Source organism: Brachycentrus maculatus, unplaced genomic scaffold, assembly GCF_059751285.1.
Source record: "Brachycentrus maculatus isolate JH-2025_06_01 unplaced genomic scaffold, ASM5975128v1 h1tg000818l, whole genome shotgun sequence".
In the NCBI taxonomy this organism is placed as follows: Eukaryota; Metazoa; Arthropoda; class Insecta; order Trichoptera; family Brachycentridae; genus Brachycentrus; species Brachycentrus maculatus.
Window position 1 is genome coordinate 90,362 of NW_028281546.1, and position 20,611 is coordinate 110,972.

The 20,611-nt window shown below is 29.8% G+C and overlaps 1 protein-coding gene across 1 annotated transcript in view; it reads left to right on the top strand.

The window, feature by feature from the left end:
• LOC148300129 (atrial natriuretic peptide receptor 2-like) overlaps positions 1 to 20,214 on the top strand; it is an 81,699-nt gene extending 61,485 nt beyond the window's left edge. Inside the window, exons 3-6 of the mRNA XM_088275211.1 lie at positions 1,233 to 1,425; positions 14,547 to 14,721; positions 16,701 to 16,891; positions 17,878 to 20,214. Of these exons, the coding sequence (XP_088131337.1) occupies positions 1,233 to 1,425; positions 14,547 to 14,721; positions 16,701 to 16,891; positions 17,878 to 18,489 (1,171 nt within the window). The 3' untranslated portion in view covers positions 18,490 to 20,214. The remainder of the gene's footprint in view (positions 1 to 1,232; positions 1,426 to 14,546; positions 14,722 to 16,700; positions 16,892 to 17,877) is intronic.
• The last annotated feature ends 397 nt before the right edge of the window (positions 20,215 to 20,611 follow it).

The following is a 20,611-nucleotide window of genomic DNA, read 5'->3' on the forward strand; positions in this document are numbered from 1 at the left end:
AGGAGGCTAAACAAATATGTTTTATATGTACATAACAAGGCATGGATTGAAAACCACAATTAAACGTGTCGGGTTGTGGTCCCGTCTTTATTGTCACGGACTCTTAAGTCAGAGTTTCTCGGTTCGAACCTACTCTACCACAATTTGATACCTATTTCTAATAATGAGCCGCTTAGACTCACAAAAATAGTATTAACTTGAAATATTTATATGAATAATAAAAGCACAAATATTTCTCTTTAAAAAAATTTTTAGTTTTCTATTATAATAATAATTACATTTCAGTTTAAGAAAGGTTTTAATAAGGATTTCGTATAATTATATTTAAAAAATATTTTTCTATGAATATTCAAATGATATTTGCTTGAGTCTGGAACCGTTGGGTAATGAGTACTTCTACTGCACATTTGTATATGGGTATCTTTAATTCTCTGAAATATAAAATTTTCGGCAGTTATTTCGTATTGATATGACATTTAAGTATTAATAAAGTAGTAATTATTCACATGCTATCTCATGACATCTCAACAAAGGTGAAAAAAAAGGAATTTCTGGACATTTACAGGGCTTACAACCGTCATAGGTTGGTCTAAGTGATCACTTACCCACGTGTAACATTCACCAATTCTACCCATGATTGACAACCACATTGTTCAAATTCTTGAAACTTCTAGATATATTGATCAAACTCGAAACATAGTGTTAAACTTCACTAGAGACATCTATGGTGGGACGAGAGAAGCTTTTTTACTAAGCGGAAATTATTTAATTTGTAGGTGAAGTCTGAATCCTGGATTATTTTATTTTTATTTTATTTATTCGGGAATTGTACAGCTTACATATTAAAAAATGATATAATACACAATAGTTACATTAACAATAACAAACATTACATTACATTAACAAAAACTAGTTACGTTAAAAAAAAGCCAATTTAACAATTCCACATTTATGTTATAAAACAATATTAAAAAACATTCAGAGATTTTAAAAAAAGGGAATGATATAAAATAATAGATTTCGCAGGAAGGAGAAAAATTATATTTACATTCTTGAAAAACGCCAGAGTATATCCTTTTTCATTTTTTATTTTATTTTAGCTAAAAATCCAGATTTGTGAACAAGTATTTGGACACACTTTAAATGTTATTGTTGTAAAAGTTATTTTGTATCGACATGACATTTAAGAATTTATCGAAATTAGTTTCAAACATTTCATGTTTTTTTTTCAGATCGGTGGCTTCCCAGTTGATCCTGGGCCAATCAGTCATGGCTGAAACGTACGACCAGGTCACCATTTATTTCAGCGACATAATTGGCTTCACACAAATATCTGCAGAGTCTACTCCGCTGCAAGTTGTCGACCTTCTCAACGACCTCTACACGTGTTTCGACTCGATAATAGAAAACTTCGACGTGTACAAGGTGAGTGTGAAAATATACAATAGGTTATAAGCTTTGTGTTCGTCAAATACCTACCTTATTTCTATTGGCACGTCTAATATTGTACTTGGGTATTATGACGTCGACGAAAAGATGCGATAGAGACTTATCGATAGAAAACCATGAACAAAAGATAAAGGACGATAATATCTTAAATGTACTTTTTTCCTTTTAATATTTAACAAAATTTTCATTCATATTGAATATTTATCAACATATATTTACATCACAATTACAAACTAAGCATTTTTTCATTTACAATCGATATTTACAGTCTGAAGAAATCAAAAATATTTATTATTAAAAAATTTTTAATTAATTTATGAATGCAATTTCATTGCAGTTATCATATTTTTTTACATTATTCAATATTTTTTAAATTGTGTCTTTATTTATTTATTAACTGGTAAATAAACCATCTGTAGATTTCGAAACTAGTTGTGCTTACGTTAATAAACACATAAGTGGTAGATCAATATCTCAATATACTGGTTAAAATGATCACTTTGTAAACGTGTTACTTTCACCATTTTACCATTTTTTTATGATTAAATTGACACATTCTTTCATATTTGAGTTCTCAGCACCATCTATGGTTGAGTTGAGTACCGTTTTAAATTTCATTTTAGACCTTCATAAGATAATAATATTTTTCCCGATTTTTTTAATGAACCAAGAAACGCCTGGAAACGCGATTCTCAATTTGTATAAATTTAATTACTTATTATTTGACTGGGCATATTATTCATAAGTCATATATGTTAAGTGTATCAAAATTTTTATGAACTAATATTTAGACAGCCTCAAAAAATTATGAATCAAAAATGTTCTTGAATAAGTTTTTTTGTTAAATGACATACAAAACTGTATGTTAATATGTAATACTAAACTCAAAATATTGTAAAATCTAAGTGGTATTAAAAAATATTTAATTTTCATGTATGTTTTACATACAAAACTGTGTGGTAATATGCAAAGGTGCCTCCTGCTGAACAAGTGTTAGGCAAAACTTTACCCGAATAGTTAAGGGAGTTCCAGTGAATTATTACGAAGCCAAATTAATTCGTACTGTAGAGAAATAATTCACTACCTGCGTTATTCTGAGAAATTATACCGCTATAAAATAAGTTGCTTGAAACATTTCCATTGTTGACATTATTAATTGACATAATTGTAACACTATAACAAAACAGGAAAATTTACCTTACCTGAATTCAAATTACAAACAAAAAAATGTGGCGAAAACAAAAACAACAATCATTTTTTTTTTTATTAACTTACATACCATAACACCACTTACCTACAGGGGTAGAGAGAGAAAATAGAACGCTACAAAAAACTGCGAAGCAGAGTCCGCCTCCGTAGTGTAATGGTCCCGGGTTCGATTTCCAAGGGGGATAAAATAAATATAGGTGATTTTTTCACTGTAATATGTATTCAAAATTACCATGGACTGGTACCTGACGCGGAGGGCTGATCACCTTTCCTTCAAGTATAAACGATCAAGATAACACTGCGTTTATATGACACAGTGCCCCATGCACCATTGGGATGCGGATAAGGGTTTTATTATTATTATTTACACAAAACTGTTGTTGCAAACATTCTTCGTCTCTTCCACATTCATGCATCTCCTCATACTTACTTGCCGATTATCCGACTCCTGCTCCTGCTGTCCGCTACCACCCTCACTCATTCCTAAAGCGATTGTCATTAAATAATATTTTTAAATTGTTTTACACAAAGTGATAGATGAATGGTAATTAATATGTCATATTACCGTACAAAAAAGTCAATGATAATAAGTAATTAATATACAAAAAAAAATGTACGAAATGAGCCACAACTATTTTGATTTGTAGTGTTCTTGCAAAAAGAGGAATAAATGATTCGTTAGGGAGTTGATTTGGCTTGAATTGATAGATTTTCGCTTTGCTGCAGAAAGTTTGATAAAGTTATCAAGGCTTTGTTTAGGGAGGGTTGAAAATTGGTTTTGGTTGATTTTTAAGGTACACTCTTTTGGGGATAAAGTTGGATTCCTGTAATTTCGTCGCATGAACTTCGGTATATTCTCCTGGTTTTCTTGGCAAATAACAATATCACGCGATGAATACAAAATCGACGTTGTTCAATCAATTATTATTATGTGACCAAACAATATAAATACAACAACGAAAAATATTTAATATAACGATAAAATGAAATTACATTTTTTTTAAACTTCATTTAATATAATCCAATATCAACTACAGAGTTTTTATCACATATATATTATTTTACCTGTGACTGGGTTTCGTTGTTGCCATATCGTATTTTTTGTTCCAGATTCATCCATATATTTTATATTTTATATCCCAAAATGAGAAATAGAAGGTACTCATTGGGAATATTATATTTATGACCTATGTAAGTAATACGGTTTGAAAAATTGATAAATTTACTGAAAAAATCAATCCATATGGAATTCTATAAAATCACACTGAAAACCCTTACCATAAATAATTAACTTATATTTTAGTATTATTGACTTAACTTTTTAATTTTTTTTTAATAACACACTTCATTAATTCACTCAATTGAAATTAATTTTGACAGAAAATAATTACTTAAGCATAGTTTTCAACATATGCCTTGTTGTGTATACAGCGTAAAATTTTGTTTAGCCTCCCACCAGTCTGATAACGTCAAATAAAATAGATGTCGAAAAAACTATTTCATTGTTATACTTATTACTATTTATATATATTGGTGTTTACACTCATGATAAAAACACTGTCATGTTTCTGGAGCGATTGAAAGTATACAGAAAGTTGACAAATTGTGGAGTTTTCACACTTTTTATTTTATGATAATAGTTTTCTTCTTCTTCTTCTAACCCTTAACAATATTTTAGTATAGCACCAAATTGTGCGTAGGGCACTGCATCGTATTGACGCAGTGTTATCTTGTTCGTTAACATATGAAGAAAAGGTGATTAGCCCTTCACTTTAGGTACCAGTCCAGAGTAATATTTTTTTTTTTTTTTTTTTTTTTATTTATTTCTTAAGTTAGCTTATATTAAAACTAATATAAACTATTATATACATTTACATCATCTTTATATATTTACATTTCCTTACAGTAACTTAGACATTTATTTTTAAATTCTTTCAGACACTTTTCATTCTTCATACATTCAGGCATCTCATCATACATTTTTAAACCCTTATACATCAAGCAATTTTGCGACTCAGCTCTTTTCAATAATGGTAGTCTTATTTTATCCTTTTGTCTAGTAGCATATTCATGACAATTTTTGTTTAAGACAACTTTATCCTTAAAATATTTTGGCAACTTATCGTGAAAAAATTTATGTACAAATATCAACATATTAAATTTAAGTCTTCTTCTTACAGATAACCATTTTAGTTCATCTCTCATTCCTTTTACATTGCTATATTTATTCTTCCCAAGAACTATTCTCATCGCCCTATTTTGTGCAATTTCTAGTTTATTTAGATTTCCTTCGTTTGCTAAAAATAACACTGTTGAGCAGTAATCTATATGTGGAAGAATGATTGTTTTGTAAATTAGTTCTGCAGTATCTTTATTTAATTTATTCCTTAATCTACTAAGGAAAAATATTTTTTTTGATATTTTTTTATTAACGTGTTCAAAATTTGCATTTAATGTCAATTTTGAATCTAGTATTATGCCCAAATATTTCATTTCATCAACCTTTTCTATGGTTTCATTATCAATATATATATTCATCCTTGGGTTTGGCTTTCTTCTTCCTAACTCCATGTATTTTGTTTTCCCAACATTAAGCTTAAGTTTATTAATTTTGAGCCACTCGGATATTCTGTTTAAGTCCTCGTTTAATTTTTGTATGGTCTCTGTATAATTTTCTCCCGCTACATATATTAATGTATCATCGGCAAATAATTGTAGTTTGCAGTGTTTTATTATATTAGTGATGTCGTTTATATATATTATAAATAAAATTGGTCCTAGAACTGATCCTTGGGGAACTCCTAAATTATTCTCCAAAGGTTCAGATATTTTGTTTTCTATTTTAGTTACTTGTTTTCTTCCTTGAAGATATTCTTTGAATAAATTGAGGGCCTCATTTGAGAGTCCTATTATTTCAAGTTTTTGTAGTAATTTTTTTCGATCTATTGTTTCAAACGCCCTTTTGAAGTCCAAAAACACAGCTAAAACATACATATTTTTATCCATTTCCCTTTTCCAAGTATCAATGACAATATTAATTGCAGATTCACACGAGTTGTTGTTTCTAAAACCTGATTGTTCCTGACAAAGTAATTTATTTTTTTCTAAATATTCAATCAATTGTATTTTTATTACTATTTCCAAAATTTGTTCATATTTCGGTAACATGTTAATTGGCCTAAATTCTTCACACTTTTTTGTATTCACCACTTTTGGTATAGGGATTACCATCGATGTTTTCCATGTGTTTGGGAATTTCCCTTTTAGTAACGATTCGTTTATTATGTTAAGTAGATGCTTTCCAATTTTCGGTAATATGTCTCTTATTATTTTAATTGTTAATCCATCCGGACTTGATTTTGATATTGTATTTTTTAGTACTAGCTTAAGGTGTGTCATATCAATTTCTTTAAATACCATTTTATTTTTTATATCCTGAATATTTTTTACTGTTGTTTCATTAATTAGTGGAATACTTTTGTTTATATCTTTGATGCTTTCTATAAAGTATTTATTAAAGCATGTTTGTGTATTTCCTTTTATTTCTTTCGGGAATTCAACCGTGTTTTTCCTCACCTCCTCTTTACTGTGTATTAGTCTTTTGATTGTTTGCCACATTTTTTTGGGATTTCCTTTTTCGTCTTGTAATTTTCTTTTAAAATACTCATTTTTGCTGTTTTTTAATAATTTAGAGTACTTGTTTCTTATCATTTTAAAAGTCACCCAATCTTGTGTTGTTCTTGTAATTTTTGCTATTTTATATGCTCTATCTCTATCATATTGAAGTGATTGTAGTTCTCTGTTATACCATTTATTTGTTCCTTGTATTTTTACCGACTGAATCGGAATCATAATATTGATTGCTTCCGTGATACAATTTACAAGTGCTTCTGCTTTTTCATTATATTCCATGAGATTGATTTTATCTATATTACCAATAAGGTTTGTTAATGTTTCAATGTCATACTTTTTTAGATTTCTGTATTGCATTTCATTAATTAACTTTTTTGAGTACCTGGTGTTTTTTAGATTATCCGATATGTGGATAATATTGTGATCGGTAATTTTTGGTTCATCTTTCACTTTCACTTCAATATTGCATGTGTTGGATATTACTAGATCAATTAAAGTTCTCGATTTGTCTGTTATTCTAGTTTCAGTTTTTACTAATTGTTTCATACCATTCGCTTGGATAATTGCTTTTAGTTTTTTAGTATATGTGTCTTTTAAATTTAACATATTTATATTGAAGTCTCCCGTAATAATGTTATGCTCATTATCATTTAAATTTTCACTGCACCAGTTCTCAATAAATGTCAGAAAATCTTTGGTACTTGCATTCGGAGAGCGATACACTATTCCGTATACCCCTTTTTTGTATCCTTCATTTATCCTAATTGCTAAGATCCAGTAGTTTTTTTCCAGTTGAGTTCTATTGATAATTTCATAGGAAATGTTATTTTTTATTATAATTATTACTCCTCCTGTATGTCTACTATCTGAATCACATCGTATTGATGTATAACCTTGAAAACTAATTTCACTATCTTCAATTTTGGCTGTTACATGAGTTTCACTTAACATTACAATTCTCGGTTCGTTTTGTTCAATTAGTACTTGAATTTCTTCGTGGTGTGCAATTAGACTTTGTATATTTAAATAAATTATTTGGTTTAGTTTATTACTTTTCAAAAAAATGTTACTTTATTCTTTTCCATTTCCAGTTTCCTTTTGTATACTGGGCAGTTGTAACTCCATGCTGGATGTCCCGCGTCTAAGTTTAATTTTAGTTTGTTTTTAGTATTTACGCAATTTATACATATTTCTTCACCTTTTTTTATGTGACATTCGTCACATGCGTGATTTTTTGTACATTTTGGGCATATTTGTTTTTCATTCGTGCACTCTGATATTTTGTGATTAAAACCATAGCATTTGTAACATCTTTTTACATTTAGCGCATCGTAAATTTTTACCCTTTCCCATCCAATATTTATTTTTTCCATTTTCAGCATTTCGTCATGAGTTTTCGAGTCGACTTCTAGATATATTATATATTCCTCACCTGTGGTAAGTTTTTTATTTCGAACTGCTCCAACATGCATTGATTTTGGTTGTTCTATGAAATCGTTCTGTATTTTAATATTTGTAACGATTTCCTCGTTCGACATTTTATGTGAGACTCCCACAATTTTAATGCATGGCATCCTTTTTTTTTGAACATTAGTTTGGTATTTGTCTGGAAATTTGTTTTCTATTTCTTTTTGCAATCTTTCTGACGCTTCATTGTTTTTGCAGGTTAATATTACTTTTCCGTCTTTTGCATTTTTCAAATTAGTGATTCTATTTTCTATCGGACTAATGTTTTTTTTTATGTCTTCTTCTGTTTTTTCGGTAGTCTGTTTTTCTTTCGGTGATATTACTATTATTTCTCCTATATTTTTGTTTAATTTTGGATTTCCTTTATACACCATTTCTTTTAACATTTTATTTTCGGTGACTATTTCTGCCATTTTCGTTGTCATTTCTCCAATAACACCCATAATATTCAGAATTTTAGGATTCAGTTTATTCATTTGTTCTTTGCTTATTGAATGAATATATGAGTGAAAAAATCACTTATATTTATTTGATCCCCCTGGGAATCGAACCCAGGATTTTGCTGACCATTACACTTCAGAGGGTGATAGTTTTCTACATATGGATAAACTTTATTCGATTTTTTTCTGGGCATAATGATACAGACTGAGTTAGAATAATTAAATACTAAAAATAATAAGCAAATGTGATAAAACAATTCACTAGAAAAAATATGGTATAATAATTATCTAGAACTGGATGGGAGTTTTGACGCAGAGAGTGTGGATTGACCTTATACATACATTTGTTTGCCGTAATGAGGTCAAATATTAATAGGATTTATGATTACGGCTGATACTGACCTTCTCTTTTGATGAGGCGCACAATTCTATTATCTCCAGTCAAAGATAATCATTTCTTGATCAGCAGTTTATTGATCTTCACTTAAGCGCTAAACATATTATCTAGAATGTTCCAGTTAGGCGTTTAATGTGATTTTGATAATTGCTGATCAAAATTAGGTTAAGCCAGATTTGATGGAATACCAACCCATTGAGTGAACTTGGCTGAGTTCTATTTGGTAGTATTATAATATATACGGCAACTGTTCATCAAAGAAACATTGATTCACTTCTGGAATAAAATGGATAATATTTAATTAGATTAAAACCAATAAATAAACCCGGTCGCTGGTCAAATAAAAATAAAGTGGAAAAGCTTAAGATATTGGTTTTTATCTAATAATATATTAAAATGCAATTCCATCACGAAGTGTGGATAATATAAATCTATTAAAATGGATAAGGTAGGAACTCAACAAAATATTCGAACCCAGCAGCATTAAATATAAACTGTGTTGGCCCATCCGTTAAAACAAGTTTTGCACAAAAAACCTTTTCATTCCTTGCGCCAAAGAAATTTAATTTGATGCCCATAACCATTAAGAATTCCAGTAGTGATCATGTCTTTAAGAACAGTGTCCGTCGATGGTTGCTTTTCGTTGGAAGGGACAAGGTAGAAAGTGAATTAATTAAAGTCCATGTGTAATTTTTTTATTATAAAACCTTTCTACTGTAAATTTTTATTGTATCTATTGTATGTAATGTATATAATCTAATAATTTTTATAAAAGATAATTAATAATAAAAAAAAAAATTATTAAAATGTAAGTATTTCGGCTCAACACAGGCCATGCCTACAAAGCCGTAATACATAGTAAAAAAATGTGTTTATCTATTAAAAACAAAATAAAAAAAATAAATATAACCTTCGTTATAAGGTACAAGAAGAGAGAATTATACTTTGTGGAGAACTTAGGAAAAAAATTACATAGAGAATGTCTTCTTCTTTTTCTTCTTCTCCTTTTTGTAGATCCTAGGGATCTTTTTGTGCCTCCGCTTGTCGCTCTTGGGATGTTGACTCCCAGCTATCTTTCCACCTTTTGAGAGGTCTGCCTGGGGTTCTGTGTCCTTCAGGGTTTCCTTGAAAGGCAATATGTGGAAGTCTGTCTTCTGACATTTTGTTTATATGCTCATTCTAGTATCGAATTCGTTGACGTCCCCACCTCACGATATCTTCCGTTTTACACATGCTCCGGATATCGGTGTTTCTTACACGGTCTCGCAATGTGAATTCAATGTGGTCTTGCAACAAAATAATACTACTAGAAAGATAGTCGAATTGTCATTTAACTATCTTTTCATATACATTTTTACAAAGATGAATTGTGCCGCCTACTTTTAAAATCCACCAGATCCATTCTTAAAGGATTTTAAAATAAATACTTCATCGGAATGCCTATTGTGGTTTTTATTGTTTAAAATATTTATATACTTCAAAACCCTGCTAAAAAATACTTACCTTAAATATAAAACAGCTTTGTATTTCAAATTCCGCTATATTCATGGAACTTGCCTTCTGACCCATATAGGCCAATTAGTGAGCGGGCATAGGAAAAAAATTAATATGACGGCATTATCGGTTTGTGTCTCGTGTTTTTTTAGTACTGAAAAAAATCTAAAACAATGTTTAAATTCTCTATTTCATAATATTTTATCTAAAGATAGACAAATATTTTAAACATAAATGTTACTTGGAGAATTTTGTGTTTCTTGGAAAATGGACTTACACGGATCTGGCGGATTTTGAAAGTAGGCGACACAATTAATAGTTTTATGTAATTGAAAAAATATATTGAAGATATTTTCAATTGAAGAATTAATACAGCTTCCAAAATTTAAGTGGTGTGGTCGTCGATCATAGGAAGAATGGTCAATGTTATACGTGTAAAATAAGTTCATTTAAACTAGCCTATGTTTGGTCGTAGACATGATAAATGCCCAGTCTACCATACTCTTTTTAATCTGTTGAGAAATCATTAAAATATTACTTTAATTGTGGTAAAGTAAGCTCGAACCTATAATAGTACGAGTACTTCTCAACATTTTTGGGTATGTACAAATCACTATTCATAAATCTGAGTTTACTCCACTTTTAACATTTTGATATCTTAACATAGATGGAGAAGAGTGTGGTAGTCCGGGCATTTACAGGGCTTATGACACTCATGCCACATTAACCATTCTACACATGATTGACAACCACACTGCTCAATTTTTTGGAACTCGTATACATTTCGCTCACTCCTTTCAACAACGTCATAAATGAAGAAAAAAAACGATTTTTCGAGAGATTTTTCAAGAGAGAAAATTTAAAAATATTATAAAATGTGTTGAAAATAAATATCAAGCCACTTGAACTTTTTACTGTGCAACAGATCTTTTTAGGTAGAACCTGTTTTTTTTTTCTCCATTTGAAAAATATTTAGTGTATTTAAAAAAAATAATTAAGTAATACCTTTTCTTCAAAATGCAAAAACAACACTTTCTGCCTTGTAGCGGGTAAATATTAAGTAAGAATATGCCACTTTTGCTGGGACATAGTACATTTTCTAGGCATTCCGTGCAAAACTGATAATTGACGATTTTTGATATATGACGTTGTTGAAAGTAGTGAGCGATATATCACAAAACTCATGACCTTTTATGCTTGAGTAATGAACCTATATTAAATAATTCCGAATTTCAAAGCTTGTTCATAAAATTAATAAATGTTTGCTTTAAACAACTTTATTTAATGAAATTATTTTGTGGTCAGTTCTGATGATAAGGTTTGTTTGGTTTAATTGAACTACACGTTGTTTAGGTTAAAAGTTTATGGCAGAATATATCAATTTTCCCAAACAACATTGTTTCTGACTCTCGTCTAATTTTATGGAGACCCTTATCCCTGCTACATAAATGTGTTACGACATAATTAATTTATTGGGTGACTTTCCATAGTATTCCTTAATTTGCAAAGACATCTAAGAATAGAATGATAAAATTAAACCGAGAATTTTTTTTCTAACTAAGCTAGGCAGATAATTTCCTTTGCGATGAAATTGAGTAACACCTACTTCATAATTATAAATAACACCCATCATATACTACTTGATAAAACGTACCCTCCTTTGATGGTTTACCCCACAACAAAACATGCATATGGTGCATAGGGCACTGCATTACGTAGAATCACTATATTCTTGATGCAAAGGGGAAAAAGCACAATTTTCAATCTGTTTTATTATGCATTACGTTATTTTATACAGATTCTTCGTCTTCTTTCTCTTCCTTGTTCCTTTCCTTATTCTTCTTCTTTATATTTTTTTCTTCTTGTTCTACTCACCTTCATCTGCACTTAAAGGTGTATAAGGTACTGCATTGCATAGAAGAATGTTGTATTGACCATTACATGAAGGAATGGTGAGAAAACATAATTTTCAATCTATTGTAGCACTTTATTTGCATTTGATACAGATTATTCTCGTTCATCCTCCTCTAGTTGTTCTCATTTTTTCTTCTACATTATTCTTCTTCTAACTGTTACCCGAACTCAAAAGTGCATAAGGCACTGCATTATAAAGAAGAAGTGTTATCATGAATACATGAAGGAAAGGTGAACCCCGCGCTCCAGGGAAATATTATATAAATATATGAGTGAAAATTTTTCTTGATTTATTTTCACCCCCATAGCGAAACGCGTTAGCCACCACACTACGGAGTAGGGAAAATGTCCATAGACAATGGCAAACGATGCTTTTACTACAATCAGTAAAACACACAATAGGGATTTATAATACAGACAGAATTAGACAAAAGATAGAAATTCCAAGAATTTATTGAAGACTTTAGTTACACTGCGAGATTCATGCCACGTGTTAAACTCCTTGTTCTCGTATTTCATAATCTTAACTACTACTCCTTTTTCCAAAATTTGATTTACTTATTAAAATATAAACGCACATTTTCATCTATGCATGTATACACATATTCACACATATTATTTTTTTTTAAATAGGATATAATTTAATTTTGTATAAAATCAAACCGACTTTAGTCAAAATGCGAGATCTTAGATGAATATGCAGCAAAACGATGTAAAGTAAATGTCTGAATAGTAAAATAAGGAAAGGATACAAGGCTGAGATAAGCAATGTCGATAAAATAATTAACACAGTAACACAATACAAGTGTGTTAAGACGGTTTGAACAAGTGGAACGAATAACTAACCGATGAATGGTAAAACAAATTAATGAAGCAAATGTTGTTCGGAATATAAGCAGAGGAAGAACGAGGAAAACATGTCATTTTTATATATTTTAAATAATTAAAAGTAAAATAATAAATCACCGTGTTTGAAAATGATGCAGAATGCATCGAAACACGTGTCACAGTAGATCTTAAGAAATAGTGGTATTTACTAAGTAAAACATTAATTAAAAAATACATTAAAAAAAATAATTAAAAGTGGTTTGAGATGTATTATTGTGATAGAGGCGTTGGTTGTTTGTAAAAACAGAGTGTTGTGGCGTTCTATTCTCCGGGCGTGCTTAGAAAACGGCGTAATGGTTAGTTAATTAGTTTTTTTTTATGATATTTTTTTTTACAAAATACGTATTTAATAATTACAAAATAGTTGGTAAATATACAACATATTTCAAATATAACGCTTCTACCTCTCTAATAAAATAGATACTTGTGTTTAGAGAGAGAATTTGTTTTGCAATTTTTTTTTTAAAAAACAAAGTTAATTAAAATTAAAATTAACAATAAACAAACTAAATTTAATAAAATATATATATTCCTTGGTATGGAGTCTAGGTAGGGGTGAGTCTTATATGCTTTTTCATTTTAGTTTTAAAGGTTTGATAATTTGTTATTGATTTTAAGTTTCCGGAAGTATATTTAAAAAAAATACATATCAATAGAAAATAAAAAATTGACGTTCTATAATCTTCCAAATTTTATAATTAAAAAAAATTAATAGTGGGAGATAGATACTGTCTATATGCTATGCACTTTTTCCTTCATTATAAAACCATTTTTTCTTAGATGTCATATTGTCTACTGATCCTCATCTGACTTCGTTTTACTACTTAATACTTAATTTTAATTAATTTTGATAATTCATTTTATCACATAAATTTTGGTTATTATAATAAAATTACAATTATAATCTTAGAATTTCGCGTTATGGTGAAATTAAACAAGTAGAAAACAATGCGTAGTATAGTATTACAAATCAATTTCATCTTACAAAAAAGTATTCCCTTCTTCACTTCCATCTACAAGAAAAAAATTATCAGCTCTCCTGTCTAATCCAGATATCCGATTTCGTCTGGAGTAGGCGATTGTTTTATCCTGTATAATCAAAAATATTATTGGAATAATTTATTTCAATTAAAACTTTTACATAAAGCTTACTTCAGTCATTTTTTTAATCCCATAAATCAATACATGAAACAATACTTGAAATTCACATTAGCTGATAGTAAAATTGAAAAAAATCATTTTTTCAAAACTGTAAATTATGTATCGGTCATGAGGGTTACCCAACCTAGTCACCCTAATGCACACCCAACGGTGAATAGATCACTGCGCCAATGGATGCAATGTTATTTTAAGTGTTTAATTATATCATTAATTGATTCGGCAGTCACTTTGTGGTAAAATCTATCCATCTTTAATTCATGTTTTACTTACTAAATACCACTTTTTCTTAAAATCTACTGTGACGTGTGTTTCGGTGCATTCCGCATGCGGTGTTTGAAAATGATGCGGAATGCATCGAAACACGTGTCGCAGTAGATTTTAAGAAATAGTGGTATTTATTAAGTAAAACATTATTAAAAATGTTTAATTATATTACATAAATATGACCACAAAGTGCCTTGCGAATCAATAAATGTTTTTTTTTTTGCCTTCAGGTTGAGACAATAGGGGATGCCTACATGGTGGTGTCGGGCCTCCCCATGAGGAATGGCAACCGCCACGCGCGAGAGGTCGCGCGCATGTCCTTGGCTCTATTGGAGAATGTCCACAAATTCGTCATCCCGCACAGGCCAAAGGAACAACTCAGATTGAGGATCGGAATGCATACAGGTACATCCAATATGATCTGTGAAAATTAATCACCAAATATACACCATATATATATCGCTCACTCCTTTCAACAACGTCAAATATAAAAAAAATCGTCAATTTTCAGTTGTGCATGTTTTCGCCATGCCCAGAAAATTTACTATATCCCAGCAATGTGGCGTATTTTTAACTTAATATTTACCCGCTGCAGGGCAGAAAGTGTTATTTTGCATTTTGAAAAAAAAAGTATTTTTTAAATATTTTTTTAAGTATAATAAATATTTTTCAAATGGAGCAAAACCATTCAGGTTTTACCTAAAAAGATGTGTTGCACAGTAAAAAGTTCAAGTGGCTTGATATTTATTTTTAACACATTAATTTATTATTAGATTAAAACCAATATTTTTAGCTTTTCCACTTTTTTATTTGACCAGCGACCGGGTTTCGTCGTTACCGACATCACCAGTCTGATGATGTCGGTAACGACGAAACCCGGTCGCTGGTCAAATAAAAAAGTGGAAAAGCTAAAAATATTGGTTTTAATCTAATAATAAATTAAAAATGCAATTCCATCACGAAGTGTCAGTGGATAATATAAATCTATTTTAACACATTTCATAATATTTTTAAATTTTAAAAACAATCTCTTGAAAAATCAAGTTTTTTTTCTTCATTTATGACGTTGTTGAAAGGAGTGAACGATATGTATACGAGTTGTATACGACAACCACACTACAAAAAATTGAGTAGTGTGGTTGTCAATCATGTGTAGAATGGTTAATGGTTTATTGGTCAATAAGTGGTTTGATGTTTATTTTTAACACATTTCATTATATTCTTAAACTTTAAAAACGGTCTCCTGATAAATCAATTTTTTTGATATACGATGTTGTTGAAAGGAGTGAGCGATATGTAGTATTTAATTTGAAGCGAAGGAAGGTTGAAATTGATCTTAAATGGGATAAATTTAAGGGATATTTTGGCGTAATATTCAACCTGCAAGGCTATTCGAAGGATGCTTAAGACTGTATTAAGGTTATAATTTAATCCATCACTCTTATAATTAGTCCAAGGGTTTTTTAACGTAAGTTATAAAAATATCAAGAACTCGGGTACAAATATGTTAGTTAGTATTCAACAAAAATGTGGTTGACAATAGAAACAAAGGAAGATACTTGGCATGATCAAGTATGTATTTCAAATACTTGGGTGTGGTCAGGTTAGGAGTCGAAATAACCAGCGAGTATGTAAAAGGAGATGCATAAATGTGGAAGAGACAAAGATTGTTTGCAGACAGATTGGTCTGGCGTTCTTTTCTCTCAGCCTACCCCTGTGGGAAGGGTGTGATGATTAATCAGTTTTTCTCTTCTTTTTATTGATATTGACGTGTTGTATTGGTATTTTAACGATATAGCTGTTTCTTTGTGGTAATGTTTATCGTTTATTTATTTATATTTTATTTAGTAAATGCCTCAATCTCGTGATGTTTATTGTGACACGTGTTTCGATGCAATTGGGTATTTATTATTACCACACAGTAATTGACTTATAACAATTGGATAATTGACTTTTTACTCGTTTTCTAATCTTTGAGATAAAGAGAGCATGCATCAAAGGTAAATACAATATTTAAAATACAAAGAAACCAAAGAAACAGGTTATGAATTATTTAAAAAAATAATATCCTTAAAAACACACATTAACTTACATATACATTCATATACAAATTCATAAATATAGAAATAAAAGACATAAAGATTTTTTTAATGTGTCGAAATCTTCAAGTGAATATTTTCTCGATCGCTGAGTTCACATCGAGAACTGCATCCATTCTGCTGTGGCTCTAATGGTCTCGTAAGTTGAGTTTCAGAACACTTCCAAAAGCAAATGATGTTGAATGAATCGAAACGAGTGTCACAATAGATTTTGACAAAGAGTGTTATTTATTAAGTAAAGTTTAAATTTAAAAGAATATTTTGTTATACATTTTTTCTTTGTAGGTCCTTGCGTGGCTGGTGTAGTAGGTTTGAAGATGCCCCGATACTGTCTCTTTGGGGATACAGTCAACACAGCCAGCAGGATGGAGTCTCATGGAGAAGCCTTCAGGATACACGTCAGCCCTACAACCAAGGAGGTCCTTGATACATTCGGGTGCTTTGAGCTAGAGTGCAGGGGGGAGATCACCATGAAGGTAAAATCATTACCGAATTCTTTTTAAAAGGCGTCTAGACTTGAGATGAAAAAAACTAAAGTTTATATATGAAAGAAAATAAAAGTCTTAGCATGGCATTCGGCATTGCATTTGGCGAGCTTAAATGATCACTTCAAATATTTGTGTTACGTTGACGATTCCATTTTTTTTTATCTTTAGTTTTATACCTTTACTTTTAATAAATCATTCGTATAGTTAATAATCTTGTGTCTAAATGTTTTTTCTTAAATATAATTTGCAGACATCTCAACATAGATAAAGAAGAATTTTAAAGTCTGGGTATTTACAGGGTTTTCGTGCTTTAATAGGCCTTTCATACACATGTTACATTTACCATTGCGTCCAGGATTGACAACCACACTAATCAAATTTCCGAACATGTATTCGAGTATGTCCTTTGATTAAGATTTTTCCAATGTGAGTTTTTTGGACCATCTATGGTTGAGTTGAGTAAGCTTTTTTTTTAAATAGCAGATCTATATGAAATGTGTATAAGATTTTACCAAATTATTTAACGTATTAGATACCAGAAAACATGATTTACAATTTTATTTTCGATGTTTTTCATCTGGGTTGGAATGTCAATATAAATAATTCCAAAGTAAAAGAATCTTAGTCTTTGAAAATGAATTGTTTACAGATCAAGATTCAGTCAAATTCTATTGAAATATTTTTGTTTTAAGAAAGGGAACAACTTATTTCTAGTAGATATTTTGAATGGATGAAAATCGTTTCGATTTTCCATTTCATAAATCTAATATCAATTAAATAGATTGAAAATGTTTAGAATGCAAATATCTTTATACTAAAAAAATAATAAGTTTGTAATTCATACGAATTATCTGAGTAAAAGATTTTTGAAGTATTGTTATAACTATCATGTAATTTTATTACCATGGTATTGCAGATTTTATCTTAAGTTTATCAACGAAGAAAGATGTTATTTTTATTAATTTAATTTTCAGGGAAAAGGCAAGATGGTGACATACTGGTTGATTGGTGAAAAGGATTCAGAGACTGGGGCAAATGAGACGCGTAACACCTCTTCATACACATTCTCCAGGAACCCCACTATTACCTACGATGAACCGCCTGATAGCCCAATCAGTCCAAGATTCGCCATGAAGTCTTCAAACGTTTCGAACCTTCCTGAAAACAACAACCACCAAAAGAGCCTATCCAACTTTCGCACCCTATCGCAAGATAGGGAAGAGAATAATACCAACAAAGGAAGAGACGTGGCACGGTTCAAAAGGCTTAGTCAAACCCCAGCCAGCTCAGTGGACTTAAGCTCACCTAGCGGAAGCATCAGCTCTTTGGAATTCCCACAAGACTCTTCCAGAAGCTTCGACAAAATCAACTACGATTACAACAATCAGGATGCCCAAGTCAAAAATGGCAAAGGAATAATCATAGAATCAATTAACAATGTAAAACAAGGTAAACAAGATACTGATATAATTGTTTCCAGCGTTAACGTCAAAGACGTCGTGAACAAATTTAATCATAACATTAATATCGACGCTGAAAAGAAAAACTGTAAAAGGATTCTCAGTTCTACGAGAGGCAAGGAATAAATGTATACGTTTGACGTGAAATTGCCAAGTAATATTTTTATATTAAAACACAAAATACACTCTAGTCAATAGTATAGGAATACTAATATATAATTTATTATAAATATAAACATGATAATTACACTATTTAAATAGTTTGTTAATAGTGACTATACTTAAAAATGAACATTAAAAATACTTCGTTAACTTATATTGTTCAGTAAGATATTTTATTAGAAATAAACAATTTATTAGTATAAAAAGTAAAATATAAATATTAAGGACATTCAGCTATGGATGCTTTCTTAGCGTAATGAACCAAAGAGATAAAGTGATAAAAATATTATGTTTTAAGTTTTATCCGTTGTATGAAATAGATAATTAAAAATTATATGTCTTTTCCCATATGTACACATATAAAATAGTTCACATATTTTATCTTATCAGATAACGTAGAATATTAATTTATATTATAATAGGTATAATAAATACAAAATATATTTGGTGTGAAAGCTTAGACGTTTTGGAATTATAAATAATAAAATATGAAATAAAAACGCCAGGAGTTGATAGTAAATATAATTAACAAAGCATACATATTTAATATGCATATATATTTATTCATTTAATTTCTTTTGCCAGTCCAGGGTGATATTAAATAAATATGTGAAAATTGACCTGCTTGGGAAACGAACCCCGGACCTCCAGCACGGTAGACAAACAAAATACGCTTACCACTACACTATGGTAGCGGTTTTGATTCTTTGTACGGATGTTTATAATATTATGTAGGTAATACTTGTATCTATATTATGAAATCGAACTCTTCTTTATTAAGATTTTATTTCCGTTTAAAATAATTACTTAGCAAATATCTTACAAATTAAAATAAAACTATGCTTATTAAAAATAAAATACTGGTAAATATGCAGTAAAAAATTCCACAGTGAAAACACTAAATTGCATTTTATGATTAAGAATTTGTATTCTGAATATTTTTCAATGAAAAAGTGTTTATTAAAAATAAAATACATAGTCAAAATTCGACAGTGTAAATACTGCATTGCAATTTATGCTGAAAAATTTATGTTCTGAAAAATTCATGGAATATTTGAACTATTTGAACGACTATATTTAATAAAATTCAAAACATTAATAAAAAAGCTGCATTGCAACTACTGTCTTCGAATTTTCACTGTACCAGCATAGGCATAACGTATGTTTGACATTTACAGACAGCAATACAATGTATTTTCATCTTACATGATCAGCAAAAAGAGAAAATGAAAGATTATTTGTTTGTACTAATAAGATAAATAAAATATCAAAATGTTTTCATTACACGAACGAAATCATTAAAAAAAATATATATCTGATTATCTATTCACTGTTGTTGGAAATTTTATTTAGCGCAACGCGCAACGTAACAGTTTGCAGGTTAATGATGATATGGATTAAATAGCTTCGTTAATTTACTATGATATAAAAATTAACTTTTAAACTCGATGAAGGTAGCATACAGGTGGTTTGATGTCATTGTATAGACTCTTCATTGGAAGGTCAACTTTTTAGTAAATACACCTTCATTTACGTAAAAAATATATTTCACATTATTATTATTTTTTTTTTTATTAAAAAAAAAACCCGCAAAGCGTCTATTTTAGATGCTTGTTGCAGGTAGGATAGTAAGGATAGGAAAGGTTAATATGAAAAATACATTACAAACACCCAGACCAATTGAAAAAATCTTTCTTGAATTCATTTTGCAATTGGCGGGAATTGAGTCCGACGCCAGTTTCGCAGTCGAGCGTCTACACAACTACGCCACAGCGCCTGCCTATTTAGTATTTTTTATTTTAATATTTATAAAGATATGTACTCAATAACTTATTAACCTTTTTATTTTTAAAATAAATACGAAATTAAAAAAAAACGTATAACTACTTATTTTTTAAGTCAAAATTCGTAGTTGAATTAATGAACACTTTATAGACGAGATAAATACCTCCATAAAAATATTAAAATATGTTTAGTTTTTTTGTAGATAGAATACTTTTACTGTAAATAAAATTTTAGGTGCTTTCGAAGAGTGAAAGGTTAAAACTGAGATAAATAAGCAAGTATAACAGTATACAAATTATAT